We start from the raw sequence: 14,075 nt of genomic DNA on the forward strand, positions 1-14,075 counted from the left end.
TTTTAAACCCCACCTGAGAACAGTGTGAAAACCAGTGAGCTGCTGTCAACATGCACACTGTCCTGTCAAGGTGAAAACTAAACAAATTTATAGTTTTCCACCTTTAACTTTGGCAAAAAATTAAAAATACTGAAACTATCCAGGGGTGAGAGGGTAGGGAAATGGTTTCTCGCATGTACCAGTGTATAGTACACATTGATAAAGGTTTCTTGAATTCTTTGCTGTGCACACTCCTAGCTCACCTACAGAGATGTATGCATGTATGAACGAGTACTTGTACATTTTCATGTGTGTATGTGAGTGTGTAAAATCTTTAACTTATCTGATGAGAAAGAGGGAGAAACTCCTCTAGGTAAAGTAGAAAAGCAGAAACTAGTAAGTAATGTGAGGGAGAAATTGTGCCTTGTCAACATCTGGGAATTTAAACTATTGAAGTTAACATGTGAGCATTATGCTGCTGTCTGGAGATGCTAGACACAGAAGGGAAAGAATTCAAGCCAGGAAACAGCCTGTAGGTGAAGGAAACAAAGCATGTAACAGCTAAGAGAATGATTGAAGTGGAGTGTGATACCGGCAAGTGGAGAAGAGTACTTGAGGATTGACCTTGTAGGCCAAGAAGTTTGAAAAGCCTTTAAATGTTTAAAAGCAAGATGACAGGATGGCTTTAGTGTTTTAAAGAAAAAAAAAAAAAAAAACAATTGCATGGGCTGGAGAAATGGCTCTGTGGTGGAGAGCCCTGGCTGTGCTTCCAGAGGACCTGGGTTCAGTTCCTAGTAGCTCCATAGCTAATTACCATTTGTTACTCCAGTTCCAGGGGGTCTTAGTTTGCTCTCTGTTGCTGTGATAAAGCCATACCCAAAAGCAAGTTGGGAAGGAAGTTACTTCATCTTACAACTCTCAGATCACACTATCACTGAGGAAAGTCTAGGCAGGAACTAAAGCAGAGGAGGCCATAGAGGAACACTGCTTACTGACTTGCACTAATGGCTTGCTCATTTTGCTTTCTAATATTGCCTGGGACCACCTGCTCAGGCTGAGCGTTCCCACAGTTGGATGGCCCTTCTCACATCAGTCATTAATCAAGAATATGCCGTATCATCTTGCCTACAGGCAATCTGTTGGAGGCAGTTCTTCAGTTGACTTTTCTCTTCCTTGATAACTCTAGCTTGACTCAAGGTGACGTAGAGGATCCACCATCCTCTTCCGGCCTCTTCACACATGTATGTATGTGTACATACATGTAGTGAAAACACCGTATACCTAAAGTAAATCTCTTTAAAAAAAAAAAAAATGCTGAATTGTCAAGAATGGTACCAGAAGACCACTTATGTTTTGTTGTAAAAAAAAAAAAAAAACAGGTACCTTTTAGAACATTTGTTCTATGCAATTAGGTCCAGCCTTTGAAAAGAACAAGGTAAATGTGTTAATACTCGATAGAGAAGTAGACCAGATGATGTATAGGAAGTCCATTATAGTTGGAGTGGAAAAGAATAGACATTACATTTTCTTTTCTGTGAAAAATAAAGAACTTTGTGTATGGAGCAAGTTATATATCTATACATAGGTGCTTTAAAGTGTATCATATACTTGTGTTCCTGAAATGTATCAGAAAGACATAACTGGTAATAGCAAGCAAGTACCTAATGAAAGGAAAGGCTTCCTTCAGCATAAACAATGAAGCAGAGTTATACATTGTTGTTTTATTTGTATGTTTGTAATTAATGTTGTTTTATGATGAAGAAATTAAGTAAGAAGTGACAGAGGCAGGCAGACCTCTAGGCATTCAGGACCAGCCTGATCTACATAGCAAGTTCTAGTCCAGCCACGGCTACAGTGTGAGACCCTGTTTCCAAAAAAGGTGACAAGATGGATGGATGATAGTAGAGTTTGACTGTCATATCCAGGGAGAAATAAGTAGTGAAGTATGGAGCACATGGCCTTGACTCCTCCATAGCCATGTGTCCTGTGGTTGGACATGAAGATTTCATTTCAGTTCTGAAAACACTGTAATGAGAAAAGGAACAAACTTGCACATGTCATAGTTTTCCCTGTTTCTTTATTTCTAGTCAGTGCAGTTGATTGATTTTATTAGCCTTTTCATGAAACAAATAGAGTCTTTGATTTCTTACAGATGAACAAGTTAATTGAATATTACCAGCAGCTTGCTCAGAAAGAAAAGGTTGAACGAGATCGCAAGAAACTGGCACGACGTAGAAACTATATGCCTTTGGCTTTTTCGGTGAGAATTTGGCACAGAGAGACATTTTTGCAAGGCCTGTAAGGCATTAGAATAGTGGCCATTTTAGAAAATGGCCAGTATCCTCGACTTCTGTAGTTGGTATCAAAAGCAGCTCTTCAAATACAATGTGTGACCCCACAGCTGTGCTTTTGTGTGTCATTCTATTTAACTTCCTTGTGTTTTCATAAGGGCATCTATTTTTCTTCCTCCATTGCTCCATTTCATTTTATTCTTCCCAAAAATTACTGCTTCATTTTTTTAGGCGATACAAACTATTTACTGCTTTTGCATATTACAGAAAGATTGAAAAGAAGGTAGGTAAACAGTAGATTTTATTTTCCCTTCCCTTGTAGTGTACCTTTGGCACTCTGGTTTTCCAGTAGAATCTTTTGTTTGTTTTTGTTTGGACACCTTCCCATCCTTCTTTTTCAAAATGGAAAACACTGACACATACCTGCACAGTATTTGTTGTGGTGGCGCTGATGGCGCTGGGATTGATCCTAGGACCTTAGCTCTCTAGGCAAGCATTCTCTCATTGTCCATACCCTGAGACTCGCACAGTACATTCGTATGGTTAAGTAAGGGTGATACGCACAAGTGGAGTTGTTGTGTGTTAGTGGAGTTGTGTGAAGTTAGAAATTATTTGTGGATGTCATTTTCTGCTCTTTTATAACTACTAGACAGAAGCAGAGATTGGGATTTTCTTTTTGTCCCTCAAGATTCATTTGTTTTCACAGAACGGTTTGTTTTCTTTGTACTTGCTTGAGCTCTAACATGTTGACATTGAATAAATAACATTTATTGAATGTCAGTGACATGTTGAGCAGTGTGCTAAATACATAATGTACATCATTTTACTTAAACCCCACAACAGTCCTGTGAGGCTGATAGTATTCCCTCACTCTGCACTTGAAATGAGGTCTGGAAGGTTAAGTAACCTGTTACACTGCATCTCCGAAACAATTAGTCAAGCTGATAAAGCTATAATGCGGAATTTATGGATTTGAGTTTAGTTAAACAGTAATACTGGCAAAGCACCTACACTTACCAAAGAAGTAAGTGGTTGTTCCCAAATAGTCCAGTGGCCTGATCAGCATTCCCACATCTACATATTAGGACAGGACTTGGAACTAAGTGCTGCCTCCTTCCAACCTTTTCATATACCTGCTGGCTGTATGCATTTGCTTTTATCTTATGCTTCATTTTTTTTTTTGTCTCTGTTGCAACCTGCTGCTATTTGGGGGCCCTACAGCAACACACTATTCATGTAGTGGTAAGTTCTCTTTTATGATTCTTCTTCTTCCTGAAGAAGTTAACAGACGGTCATTATGTGTCTTAGACACGTCACATAGTTTTTGCCTGAACCATAGCTTGGATGTTCTTAGGCTAGTGTTAAAAGCTCATGTGTGGTCCACTTTTACTGTTTTACTGTAGTTTTAGTCTTTGTGTTGTTTATTCTAGGAGCAGAATAAATACTAAATGTGGGTTACAAAAAAAAGTAGATTTTAAATAGCTTTTTGGTTTTGTTAGTTTTGTTTATGTTGTTGCTTATTTCCCTAAGCTTCTCGTGCTGTGCTCTCCTATTTCTTGCTTTCAATAAACAGAATGTGTAAACTAGCCTTTCTAATAGAAGTTTCTGAACTTTGTTTAGGACAAGTACAGTCTTGGAACCAGGCTTCAGCGACCAAGAGCTGGTGCATCCATTAGTACGCTTGCTGGACTTTCGTAAGTTTAGACATTAAATGACTGAGAACAGCAGATAATAAAATGAATATTGTGTGTGTGTCTGTCTGTCTGTCTGTCTGTCTGTGTGTGTTGTAGCTGCCAATAGGAAAAAGATTCTTAGACTTAAAAAGGATCCAAACTTTAAGATCCTATACTCTACATGGTGGGTGGTGGTGGCACACACCTTTGATCCTAGCATTTGTGAAGCAGAGGCAGGTGAATCTCTTGTGTTCGAGGCCAGTATAGTCTACAGAGTGGGTTCCAGGACAGCTAAGGCTACACAGAAACCCTGTGTGTGTGTCGTAGAAAACACACACATACCAGAAAAGATACTCGGCATTAGAGAAATACTTGAATCATTGATAAAGACTTTGAGGGTAATCCAGTGGGCCCTTAGGAAGTTACTGCCTCTTATTTTTCAGCCTTAGAGAAGGAGAAGACCAGAAAGAGGTAAAGATTGAGCCGGCTCAGGCTGTCTCTGAAGTGGAACCTCTGCCTGAAGACTATTACACGCGACCCGTGAACTTAACAGAGGGTAAGTCCTGGACCTTCTGTTCCTGCTCTGCTCTCCAACTGCTTGTGACTTGGTTCCTTGCATGCCTCAGCACTTGGGATTCTTACTGGAATAGTTAGTAAAATGAAACATGTTGAAAATAAACACATGTCCTCATTTAAAACACTTAAAAATGCTCAATAGCCTGTTGTTTGGGTAGTATGCTTCTTTGCCCCATACAAGTCTAATTTTGAGAATGACTGAACTGAGCTTGACTTGTTCCTCTCTTGTTAGTGACCACCCTGCAGCAGCGCCTCTTACAGCCTGACTTCCAGCCAGTCTCTGCTTCACAGCTGTATCCTCGACACAAGCACCTTCTGATCAAGCGCTCCCTGCGCTGTCGGGTAAGTACTCTTTTCTGTAGAGTTGCCACTCGTACAGAAGAAAGGCAGATAGATGTGATTTGGTATCTGGCCATTGTAAATACAGAAAGCTCATTGAACACAAATAAAATGTACCTAAGGTTTCAGGCTGATGACTCGGGGAGTAGCTACTGTTGTTGGTCCATATCTCCTACAAATATGGAGACCAGAGTATCTGAAGGTTAAATGCATACTGTAAGCCCCCAAAATCAGAGCAAAAGAACATATGGCATTTAGGCTAATACACATAGAACACTAATACAAAATAAACAATTTAAGAAAAAGCAAGAAAGAAGGAAGACCACAATTTAATCTTTAGGAATATACAGAACAAACAATAGAGTTTTATGAATAAATGGTAAAACCAAAATGGAAGGAGGAAAGGTCTTTTAGATTCCATCGTGTGATGCTGCGGGCATTTTATCCTGATGAACTCTGCGTGCCTGAAGGATGCATTGTGGTACCCACTGGTCATACCTGGCTGCCAAACACTTGAAATGTGAAATTAGCTGAGATGCTGACTCCTATTTCATTTAAATAACCGCATGTGACTAGTGTCTAGTCACCAAATAATGCATCTCTGTAATGAAGATATTTAAAGGTATACCTGCCAGCACAATATGTACACTTTATGCAGCTCCTGACCTAGACAAAACATCGACTAGATCCAGACAGAAAGCCTGGAGAGGAAGGGAAAAAAGAAAAGGAGGGATGAAAACAAAATTATATAAAATCTGAGAGATTTTAAACTAGCAAGATTTTTTGTTTTACTAAAGAATTAGTCTTTTTTTAGGGATAATATTTTTTAAAAAAAAAATTTTTCATCTTTTTGGAGAGGCATGCTAAAACATGGATGAATGGCATAATATCCAATATTTATCACACACACACACAAAAAACACCTAAGAATGTAGAATGTAAAATAACTAAGAATGTACAGACACTATTTGCTTGCTTGCTTTTCAAGACAGTCTTAACTGTGGTGGTGTGTGCCTTTAATCCCAGCACTTGGAGACAGAGGCATGCAGATCTCTGAGTCTAGGCCAGCCTGGTCTATAGAGCTAGTAGGACAGCCAAGGGTGCACCGGGAAACCCTGTCTGAAAAAAACAAAAAAAAAAAATACATATTTTTTAAAAAAGTTGATGTTGGTAATTACAACATTACAAATCATTGAAGAAAGAATAGACTATTAAATTTTGCTAGGGCTTTTTGGCATGTGGCTCAGTTGATGATGCTTTGGCCTAGTGTACACGGGTTCATTTCCCAGTACCCTATAAAACTAGATGTGTACTACATACCATAATTCCAGTACTCAGGCAGCAGGGCAGAATGGTTGTAGATTCAGGTCATCCTCAGCTACACAGCAGGTCCAAGGCCAGCTCAGATACGTAAGACATCTCAGAAAAAATTTTGGCTAAGTAAAATTTATAGGAAAATTGAAAATTTAAAAGACAAATAGAAGGAGGAAAAAAAATTATTTATATACAATTTCTGAGTAAGGGATTATTTCACAAACAAGGTAAACAACAAATGAAGTAAAACTGGATCTTTCTCCATAGAAACAGTAAAACTTGTGCTGCCATCCCACAGAAAATCTATAAGCAAATAAAAAGGAGGACAGTAGAGTGAGAATTGTTCACAAGGTGTATTTTAGCAAAGGATTACAATCTAGAGTGTATACCTGACTAGTACTCAGCAAGGGAGGGTACAGTATAAAGCAGGGCATAAAGTATAAAGTACTCAGCAAGGGAGGGTACAGTATAAAGCAGTACTCTAGTACTCAGCAAGGGAGGGTACAGTATAAAGTATAAACAATTCCTCTGCTCTAGGTACAAAAGCAGGGAGTGGTACATTCTAAGACCCTTTGTCCAAAACCAAACAAATCCATGGTAACTCAATATAAAGATAACTAGTGAATATGGCAGAGAAAATTCTGTAGTCAATAAGCATGAAAGATACTTGAACCTACACAGTGATCATAGAAATGTATGTTAAAGCTGTTTCAAGATGCCATTTGATAATCCTCAGATGGCAGAAATTAGTAGTTTGGGGGTATCTATCAAAGTAGTAAATGGCCTGCCCATTGATCCACTGGTAGAAAATTGTCTTATTGACACATCGTACATTGGGAAGTGACTCATGTCCAGTGCTCATTGCTGCTTTATTTATAGTCACAAAATAGTGGAAATACTCTGTCTCCACTGTCTGGTTAAAGTTACAGAAGTCATTACAGTGAAACATTAAAGTTGAAATTCCTTTGTCTGTTAGAATGGAATTCGAAGATGATGTAAAAAGGAAAGGGCAAAAGAATGTATAGGTTTCCCTTTTGTATTGTGAAAACAGAAGATGATCTATGCCTATACATAATGTGTCTCGCCTGCCCTGTGCATAGATTGGCCCTGCAGAGAGAAACAAGAGACACACTGGTAATATATTCTAGACCAGACACTGCTTTATACTACTTAAAAATATTTTTTAATCATCTGTAAAGTGAGAACATTAACAGCTGTTAAAGGAGTCAGTGTGGTGCTTGTGTAAGTTGGTGTGTGCATTGTTCAGCACACAGTGAACACCTGATGTGTGCTAGCTGTGGATAGTTTTTAAGCACTGCTGCATTTGATGTTTTCTATAAATTTTGGTTATCGGTAATATAAATTCTATGATAGAATTTATATACTTTGGGCAGGAAATAAAATTCTAGTAATTTTTTTCCATCTTCATTTAATGGTTCCATGACTCTTCAGAGTATATTCTTGTTTCCCTCTGTCTGACATGTACTTTCCTTTTTAGAAATGTGAACACAACTTGAGCAAGCCAGAATTTAATCCAACATCTATCAAATTCAAAATCCAGTTGGTTGCTGTGTAAGTATTTTAGGTTGTTGATTAAGGTTTTGTGGATGTTTTTCAATGGGGATTATCTTTTTTTAAAAAAAATCTAAAAAGGAAATGAAAAATTACATTGAGATAATCTTTCCTTTCTGTTACTATTACAGTTTTGCATTTACTTAAATAGCATGAAGTCTCAAATACATCTGTAAATGGGGAATGAAGGCTGTGTGGCCTGAAACTGAAATGTCCTGGAATCCCAGCTTCCAGGAAGACAGAAGCAGGAATGTGTTTTTATCGGTGACACAGCAACAAAAACAAAAAGTACAGTCAGAGCAAGAGAGATGGCTCAGCAGTTAAGAGCACTGGCTGCTAGAGAACCCAGCTCACAACTATATGTAACTCCTGCTCCAGGGGATCCAACACCTTCCTACAGACACATGCAGGCAAAACACCATTGAAAAATAAAATAAAAATAATAGGAGACAAACTGGCTAGCAATTTAGAAAGAAAAGACCCCAGCAAAGATTAAACGGTTTCTTTCTTGGCTAAATTGACAAAAGTGTTCTTGGGCCTCTTGGCAGCCTCATCCCTGCCAGAAACCAGAACTGCCAATAGTGTTTGCCAGTCTGATATTCAGTGTGTTTCCTAGATGATTTTAGGCTTACCTCTTCAGAGAGGGTGAATGTTAGAAGACCAGTAAAGGCCTGTCAAGGATAAAACAGCTCTTATACAGAGAACAGAATCCCTGGCCTGAGTGGAGACCTAACAGCCAATTTGGTTTAAATCAAGGAGCCACCTTAAGGTGGGCTTACCTTAAGCCATGCTAAAGAGTTGGGTAATCAGTCCTTCAATGAAATGTGGTGTTTTCCTTCCCCAAATTTCCACCCCTAGTACAGTCCCTACAAGCAGAGCAGCCATTTGGCTCCTGTTCCTTTTCCTTCTTTCTGTCTTTTCACAAATGGTAAGATTCTAAATATGCTTTTTTAATATATATATTTTGGGCTTCCTCGCTCTCTGTAAAGCTCCTCTCCTTACCATGTAGCTCCTTGTCTACCATTTGTCTGACCTCCACTCCATCTAAACAGCACAGCTATTTTTTTCCTTCTCTTCATTTTCTTCCTCCAGGCAGCTGCTGAGATTTACAGCTTGCCTGACCTTGGGTGTTTCTGTTAAACTCTAATAATAAAGATATCCTCAAGCTTAAAAAACATATATGCATATTCATTACAGACATTTGTGAGGTTCTAGATTGAATACCTAGAACAGTATAAAAACAAAATTTGTGTTCACTAAAGAAACCCTATATGCATATTAGCATCATCTTTTTTGGTTTTTTTGTTTTTTCGAGACAGGGTTTCTCTGTGTAGTCTTGGCTGTCTTGGAACTCACTATGTAGACCAGTCTGGTCTTGAACTCAGAGATTCACCTGCCTTTGTCTCCCAAGCGCTGGGATTAATGGTGTGTACCACCACAGCTCGGCTCTAGCATTATCTTCTTAAGTTTACTCTGATAGAAGGTGTTTTTTTTTTTTTTTCTGACATCATGGTATAGTCATGTGATAGTGTTAATACAGATGCCCTGGCTGAACCTCAAACCTACTGAATCCAAATCTCTGGCACTGCAGGGCAGAGTTACATGGTTTAAAGTTACAACACTGTGTAGTCTTGATTCTGAGAGACTTTTTTCCACATTAATGCTGCAAGTACTTTTCAGGGCATTTTAACACCCGCTGTTAGCTTATTCTCCACAGTGACCTCAGTAGAAAAATTCTGGATGAGTTACTTTTCAGTTGCTATGACAAACAGACACCATGACCAAGGCAGCTTATAAAAGAAATCATTTAATTGGGCTTATGCTATGGTTTCACAGCATTAGAGTCTGTGATAGCAGAACAAAGACATAGCAGTAGGAACAGCTGAGGTTTCACATCATAAATAGCAAGCAAGAACTAGCAAAAGAGCATGGGAATGGCATGATGCTGGAGCAATAGCTAAGAGTTTACATCCTTTTGGGGGTGGGAGGTTGAGACAGGGTCTTATTCTAGTTCTGGCTGTCCTGGAACTATGTAGACCAGGCTGGCCTTTAACTCACAGAATTCCATCTCCCTCTGTCTCCCGAGTGCTGGGATTAAAGGCTTGCACCACCATATGCAGCTGGCAATCTTACATCCTTATCCATAGGGTAGAGAGAGAGAGAGAGAGCTAACTGGCATTGGTGTGGGCTTTTAAAGCCTAAACTCCTGTCCCTGTTGACACACCTCCAACAAGGCCATACCTCTTAAACCTTTCCAAACAATTCCACCAACTACAGACCAAGCATTCAAACACATGAGCCTGTGGGGCCATTTTCATTCAAACCACTGTTTTTACAAAGTGATATCATGGTCTATAAATACTGAGCAGGCATTTGAACCTGGGCAATTTTGAGTCCAGACAAACATTCAAGCAGCTTGTATTTTGAAAGCAAGAGCAAAATTCTGTAGAGTGCCTGGATTTAGTGCTGGCACTATACCTGCCCACGCCCAGCAGCTCCTCTTTTTTTCTTTTCTTTTTTTTTTTTCTTTAAGATTTTTATTTATTATGTACACAGTGTTCTGTCTGCATGTCAGAAGAGAGCACCAGATCTGTTATAGATAGTTGTGAGCCACCAAGTGGTTGACTGAGGATTGAACTCAGCACCTTTGGAAGAACAGCCAGAGTTCTTAACCTCTGAGACATCTGTCCATCCCCCAGCATCTCCTCTTTTGTAATGAGGTAGCAGCAGTCATGCCTGTCTCACAGGTTGGATTGAACACTCTGGTGAGCACTTGTACAGTACTTAGAATATTGCCTGGCACACAGGGAGCACTGTGTATGGTAGGAATGTATTCATGCTTACAGCCATATAGAATGTTAGCTATCAAGATTGGATCTTGTAACCAGCTACCTTGTTAAGTGAATTAAGTGAAATTCCCCCAAAGTAAATTTATAAGGAAAACATATGTTGTGATACACACAACTGTAAGCCCTAAGCCAGCTCTCTATACATACAGGCTCAACTCCTAAAATTTCAGGCAGAAGTAATTGCTAATTTGTTTTCATGGCTCTTCTCTTACTATGGTGATACAGTTCTTCATTTTCTGTTAATGTATTCTAGTTAACATGATTTGTAGCACTAGTTTATGTGTGTGAGGTTTTTTTTAAGGTAAATACTAATTTCAAAAGACTCCACTGAACATTAATACATGTTTTTATTTATCAATAGCAATTATATTCCAGAAGTGAGAATCATGTCAATCCCCAACCTTCGCTACATGAAGGTTAGTACTGTACTTATTGACACACAGACTTGATAAGTCAGTGGCCTTTGCACATCTGTATGTGGGTGGCTATATGTGTAGAATAGGATCCTGGAAGGAAGGCGCAGGGCAAGAACAATGTAAAATGATAAAGACATTGAGACTTTGTTTCTTTAAACTGGGATTCTTGCCAACAACATGTTGGATGTGTAAGAAGCAGGCTGCACATTCTGTAAAGTTAGAAACATGGGAAAAGAAAGATGATAATATTGGGTACCATAGGAAGTTTTTTCTTGTTGCCAGTAGGAGCTTTTCTGTTGATTCAGATGTATGAATCAGTACCAGGAGTCCGTAGGTTCTTCTGTACCATAGCCCTTCTTCTATGGGGTCCTCTTCTGTGCACCAATGAGCAGCAGCCTCTCTGGCTCTTTGCCTTCGTGCTGCTCATGGAAAGATTTACAGCATCTTTTTATATTGCCAATCTTTAGTGTAGCAAATGGCCATAGTATCAGGTTTTGGAAGTTTTAAAGGTTTTATAGTCTTGATGTGTCACTTCAATATTTTATTTAGGGCTTTGTTTTGTTCCTTCATTGCCTAAGCAGCAACCAGAGTTAAACAAGAACTGCAAACTTTCAAACTATTGTTTAGATAATAAATCTTTCTTGGAGTTTCCGGGTCTAGTAACTAGAATTCGCTCCTCAGCTGCATTAGTAAGATAGGCACCCCAGAGGGTATGTCACTAACACAGACACAAAACGATCAGTAAACACTTAGGCTGCTCTGCTGTAGAGAAGCAGGAAGTGCTATTGCTCTAGAGAAATGGTGATTTTGTGAAACATTTGTGTGACACCCAAGAATGTAGACCTTAGTGGGAATATGACACATCTGAGAGATGCTTTTATGTTCTACAGGAGAGCCAGGTCCTCCTGACTCTTACTAATCCAGTGGAGAACCTCACCCATGTGACTCTGTTGGAGTGCGAAGAGGGGGACCCTGACAATATCAACAGCACTGCTAAGGTAAGGGCATTTGTTTCAGACCTCACATTGCCTGCTGTCATTGGATGTGGCTTAAAAGATCCCACACTGTCTGTCATTTCTATATGTGATCCAGTGTCCTGATTCTACATACTAATTTTATCTTGTCTACAAATATCCAGCCACTGCCTATCCAACCTCATTGTTCTCACTGGGCCCCAGCAAGGAGACCTGCCTGACCTCACTCTCGTTAGTACACATCATCTCAGCGGGTCACCTGTGTTGCCACCAGGCCATTCTTCCTGCATTAGCTGCTCAGCCTGCTGATCATGCAGACTCTCACTTCAGGATGAAGTCCACCTTCTTTGGCAAGCTCCTTGACAATGACTGCTTTCTGTTCTTCAGTATGACCTTCCTCCAGATCCTCAAGTTTAGCATTTTGTAGATGTTGCCATAGTGATGGCTGCACCAATAGGTGTGACTGCATCTGCTGGGGAGCTACATTGCTGCTTGTTTTCACCTAAGCCCCTCCTTCCTGCCCTGTCTCCTTAGTGTGCACACCTTTTCCGTTCAGTTTAATACTCGTTCCTGAGGGCTCATGAAGTGTCATCTCCTTTTAGTTAGAAGCAGATGTCTCTTCCACATTCCCGTTACTTACTGCTCTACTCACATAGAGCACAACTAGCAGTGGCTAAATATTAATGTGATTTGACTGACTAAATGAAATGTGGCTTTGTTTTATATTTTGCTACTCAGAGGTTGGTGGACTTTTTACTTTTACATATGTGTGTTTATTTGACTATGTATACACTGTGTGCTCGTGGACACATACTGCTGGAGGAGCAAATCATTTCTCTTAGATTGTTGGGTGGGGTAGCAAGCACTTTGACCCACTGAGCCGTCCTCCCAGTTGAATTGATGGAGATCTTAAGAGAACTTTATGTAGTCCTGACTCGTGATTCAGTATGATACTCATACAGCCATTTGTAGAAGGATGCTTGTATCTCTAGCTGTTCAAAGAATGTCATTAGAGAATTTCCTAGTGGTACCCACCTTTTGTCTTCTAATATTTAAATGATTTCACTCACTAGCATCAACTTCAGAAAGAGATGACACATGTCCTTACATCTCTTTTTTAAAAAATGACACTAAGAAGTAGGTGTAGTTGGGCTAAAAACATAAAAGTCTGGGGTGTGGATGCTGCCTTGATCCCGGCCTTAACGTGCTGCTGAATCTCCACAGCAACACTGCTGCACTGCAGCTGTACTTAGAAATGTGACTGGCAGTTTCTGTTGGTCTCTGAGGTATCGAGGTGTGGACCAGAATATTTATGCTCCACAAGCGTAAATATAAATACACCCAGAGTTCAGAGTCAGAAAGTCTTTGTGTTTACAAGGGGGAAAACGAATAAACTATTTCAAATATACTAGGAATTATTTAAAATAATATAGCAAAGGGCATATGCACTCTTCTCCCCTTCAGAAGTAACACATCAAAATAAGGGGGGAAAATGCTGCAGCCTTGTGACATTGACCTGGTTGAATTCCCTTCAGTAAGCTATACTAGTTAGTTAGTTACTTCTCTTGTTGCTACAGCAAAATAACATACAGCTAGCAACAAAAAAGTCCTGACAAGACAACCTAAGGTGGCTCATTTTGCCAGGCAGTTCAATGGTGCAGTCCACCACTGCAGGAATCGTGATGTCCAGTCTCAGGTCAGTTGTTCACGGTGTATCTTTGAGTCAATAATAGCAGAGAGATGAATGATGGTGCTCAGCTTACCTTCTACTTTTTTATCAGTCCAGGAGCTCAGTCCATAGAGTGGTACACTACAGTTAGGGTAGGTCTTCCCACCCTTCTCAGACCAATCTAGAAAACCACCCACAGCCATGCCAGTAGGCTGTCTATCAGGTAAGCATTAGCTATCCTGTGGCCCCCATGAAAGTGAGTACTCACTTGACTTGTCATTTCCATTCTATTTTAGGCCAACTAAGTTCCTCAGCAGTGTTTTAAGACTCCATAAGGAGTATACATGTGTTCTGATGCTCACCTCTGTCTAGAAGGTGCTGCTGCAGCCCATCTCTTCTGAAGCAGGCTCCTCTTTTGCTCTC

At 39.8% G+C, this 14,075-nt stretch overlaps 1 protein-coding gene across 2 annotated transcripts in view; it reads left to right on the top strand.

The window, feature by feature from the left end:
* Nucleotides 1–14,075, top strand: part of Dctn4 (dynactin subunit 4) — a 28,541-nt gene that overhangs the window by 10,910 nt on the left and 3,556 nt on the right. Inside the window, exons 5-12 of one of the 2 annotated variants that reach the window (XM_055622611.1) lie at nt 2,132–2,239; nt 3,492–3,512; nt 3,891–3,964; nt 4,387–4,499; nt 4,752–4,861; nt 7,671–7,744; nt 10,955–11,009; nt 11,900–12,007. In XM_055622611.1, coding sequence (XP_055478586.1) covers nt 2,132–2,239; nt 3,492–3,512; nt 3,891–3,964; nt 4,387–4,499; nt 4,752–4,861; nt 7,671–7,744; nt 10,955–11,009; nt 11,900–12,007 — 663 coding nt within the window. The remainder of the gene's footprint in view (nt 1–2,131; nt 2,240–3,491; nt 3,513–3,890; nt 3,965–4,386; nt 4,500–4,751; nt 4,862–7,670; nt 7,745–10,954; nt 11,010–11,899; nt 12,008–14,075) is intronic. The other variant, XM_055622612.1, reaches the window with a different exon arrangement.

Source organism: Psammomys obesus, unplaced genomic scaffold (genome assembly GCF_907164565.1).
Source record: "Psammomys obesus unplaced genomic scaffold, mPsaObe1.curated_primary_1811, whole genome shotgun sequence".
In the NCBI taxonomy this organism is placed as follows: domain Eukaryota; kingdom Metazoa; phylum Chordata; class Mammalia; order Rodentia; family Muridae; genus Psammomys; species Psammomys obesus.